This window comes from Colobus angolensis, unplaced genomic scaffold (assembly GCF_000951035.1).
Source record: "Colobus angolensis palliatus isolate OR3802 unplaced genomic scaffold, Cang.pa_1.0 Scaffold442, whole genome shotgun sequence".
In the NCBI taxonomy this organism is placed as follows: domain Eukaryota; kingdom Metazoa; phylum Chordata; class Mammalia; order Primates; family Cercopithecidae; genus Colobus; species Colobus angolensis.
Window position 1 is genome coordinate 685692 of NW_012117844.1, and position 3017 is coordinate 688708.

The following is a 3017-nucleotide window of genomic DNA, read 5'->3' on the forward strand; positions in this document are numbered from 1 at the left end:
GCGAGGTGGCGGGCGCCTGTAGTCCCAGCTACTCGGGAGGCTGAGGCAGGAGAATGGCGTGAACCCGGCAGGCGGAGCTTGCAGTGAGCAGAGATCCAGCCACAGTACTCCAGCCTGGGCGACAGAGCGAGACTCCGCCTCAAAAAAAAAAAAAAAAAGAAAAGAAAAAGAAAATCAGTTCATATTGAAAATAGATTTGCCACATGTTGAAAAGGTCATCCACTAATATTTCCTACAAGGATTCCTATCAATTTTGGTTTCAAAGATACGATTTCTGACCAAATATCTGAACAAAATGGCTACCTCTTATTTTCTAGCTGTACTTAATTCATTAGAAAAGAAATTTGATATTATCTTTCCAAGTTCAGCTTCTCACTCTCAAATACCATACAACTACAAGCATGGAAGAGAATACCAAATGTTATGTGAACCTCTCTTGTAAGCTGCAGCCATGCACAAAGGCCAGTTACTCCCTTAAGGAGTTTTGCTCTCTACTCTGGGTTTCAGACTTCACGTGGAAACTTGGGGACTATACACTCTCTTTCAGGTCAGCATCTCATCTGCAACCTCTTTAACCAAATTCACAAAGAACGTTAAATACTAAAGACATTCAATACTCCCTCCCAGGGCTTTTGAAGTTAAATAAGTATGAGAAAGTGGCACATTCTATATGGTGTTTATGTATTCATATTATTGGAGAAAGTTCAGTACACCTCAACCTTACCTGAGAGTGGGTGTGTAAAATGTTCACCATCCCCTAGGGAATTATTCATTATTGCAGCTTCACTGGAATGCACTGTGGGCTCTTCTGTTTTAGCCTCTGATAACTTCAGGATTCCATAATACAGTTTAAAAAAACACACACACAATTTAGATTCATTTTAACTAATTCACTACCTAAAGGATCCAAAGATATTATAGTTTTCTTTTTCTTTTTCTTTTGAGACAGTTTCACTCTGTCACCCAGACTGGAGTGCAGTAATGTGACCTCAGCTCACTGCAACCTCAGAATCCAAAGATATTATAGTTTTCTTTTTTTTTTTCTTTTGAGACAGAGTCTCACTCTATCACCCAGACTGGAGTGCAGTAGTGCGATCTCGGCTCACTGCAACCTCTGGCTCCTGGATTTACACGATTCTCATGCCTGAGCCACCTGAGTAGCTGGGATTACAGGTGTGCACTACCATGCTCGGCTAACTGTTGTATTTTTAGTAGACATGGGGTTTTGCCATGTTGCTGGTCTCGAATTTCTGGCCTCAAGTGATCCACCCACCTTGGCCTCTCAAAGTGCTGGGATTACAGGAGTGAGCCATCATGTCTGGCCTCTTTAAAAAGAAAGTATAAAGCATACACTCTTATAAGAAAGTATATACTTTAGGCCAGGCACAGTGGCTCATGTCTGTAATCCCAGAATTTTGGGAGGCTAAGGCCAGCAGATCACCTGCGGTCAGGAGTTCAAGGCCAGCCTGGTCAACATGGTGAAAACCTGTCTCTACTAACAGTACAAAAATTAGGCAGGAGTGGTGGCAGACACCTATAATCCCAGCTACTTGGGAGGCTGAGGCACAAGAATTGCCTGAGCCCAGGAGGCAGAGGTTGCAGTGAGCTGAGATTGCACCACTGCACTCCAGCCTGGGCGACAGAGCGAGACTCCGTCTCAAAAAAAAAAAAAAAAGAAAGAAAGAAAGAAAACAAACAACCCAACAAATGTAATGGGCCAAAGACCTCAACAGACACATCACCAAAGAAGATACACAGATGACAAACAAGCATATGAAAATATGCTCTACATCATGTCATCAGGGAAATGCAAATAAAACATCAATGAGATACCACTACACACCTACTAGAATAGTCCAAATCCAGAACACTGACAACAGCAAATGCTGGCAAGGATGCAACAAGAACTCTCATTTGCTGCCGTGGAAATGCAAAATGGTATAGCCAGCCGCTTTGGAAGACAGTTCGGCAGTTTCTTACAAAACTAAACATACTCTTACTGTAAGATATAACAATCATGCTCGTTGGTATTTACGCAAAGGAGCTGAAAGCTATGTCCACACAAAAACCTGCACATGGATGTTTATAGCAGCTTTATTCATAATTGTCAAAACTTGGAAGCAACCAAGATATTCTTCAGCAGATAAATGAATAAACAAGCCATGACACATCCAGACAATGGAATATTATTCAGCACTAAAAAGAAATGAGCTATCAAGCCATGACAAGACATGGAGAAATCTTAAATGGATTATTACTAAGTGAAAGAAGCCAATCTGAAAAGGCTACGTACTACTGTATGATTTCAACTACATGACATTCTAGAAAAGGCAAAACTCTGGAAACAGTAAAAGATCAGTGGTTGCCATGGGTTAGGAGGTGGGAAGGATGAATAGGCAGAGCACAGAGAATTTTTAGGGCAGTGAAACCATATACTACATGATACTATAATGGTGAATGCATGTCATCATACATTTGTCAAAACCCACAGAATATACAATACCAAGAGTGAGCCCTAATGTAAACTATGCTCTTTGGTTGGTAATGTTGTGTCAAGGAAAGTTCACCAACATAACAAATGTACTACTTTTGAGGGGGTCGAAAATGGGAGATGCTAGTCATGTACTGGGGCAGGGACTATATGGGGTAAATCTCGGTACCTTCTGCTCAATTTTACTGTGAACCTAAAACAGCTTAAATTAAGCATATTAAAAAAAGAAAGTTGTTCTCCAACTTACATTAAAAAATTAATGGGTAAACATCACACTAGTCTCACTTATAGAAGTTCTTCTCAACTAAGGTTTAGAAGAATATATTTGGTGTCAGAAGACAAAGGTAAGCCATAATTTCACCACTGAAGAGTTCAGTGATCTTGGTTGGACAAGTCGCTCAGCTTCCTTGAATTTCTTTAAAAAAAAGAAGGGATGGGGCCGGGCGCGGTGGCTCAAGCCTGTAATCCCAGCACTTTGGGAGGCCGAGGCGGGCGGATCATGAGGTCAGGAGATCGAGACCATCCT

The 3017-nt window shown here is 41.3% G+C and overlaps 1 protein-coding gene across 2 annotated transcripts in view; it reads right to left on the reverse strand.

The window, feature by feature from the left end:
- The window catches only part of CFAP36 (cilia and flagella associated protein 36), a 44778-nt gene that overhangs the window by 11352 nt on the left and 30409 nt on the right, over positions 1–3017 (reverse strand). For both annotated transcript variants that reach the window (XM_011957445.1, XM_011957444.1), the window contains one exon: positions 725–827. In XM_011957445.1, the coding sequence (XP_011812835.1) occupies positions 725–827 (103 nt within the window). The remainder of the gene's footprint in view (positions 1–724; positions 828–3017) is intronic.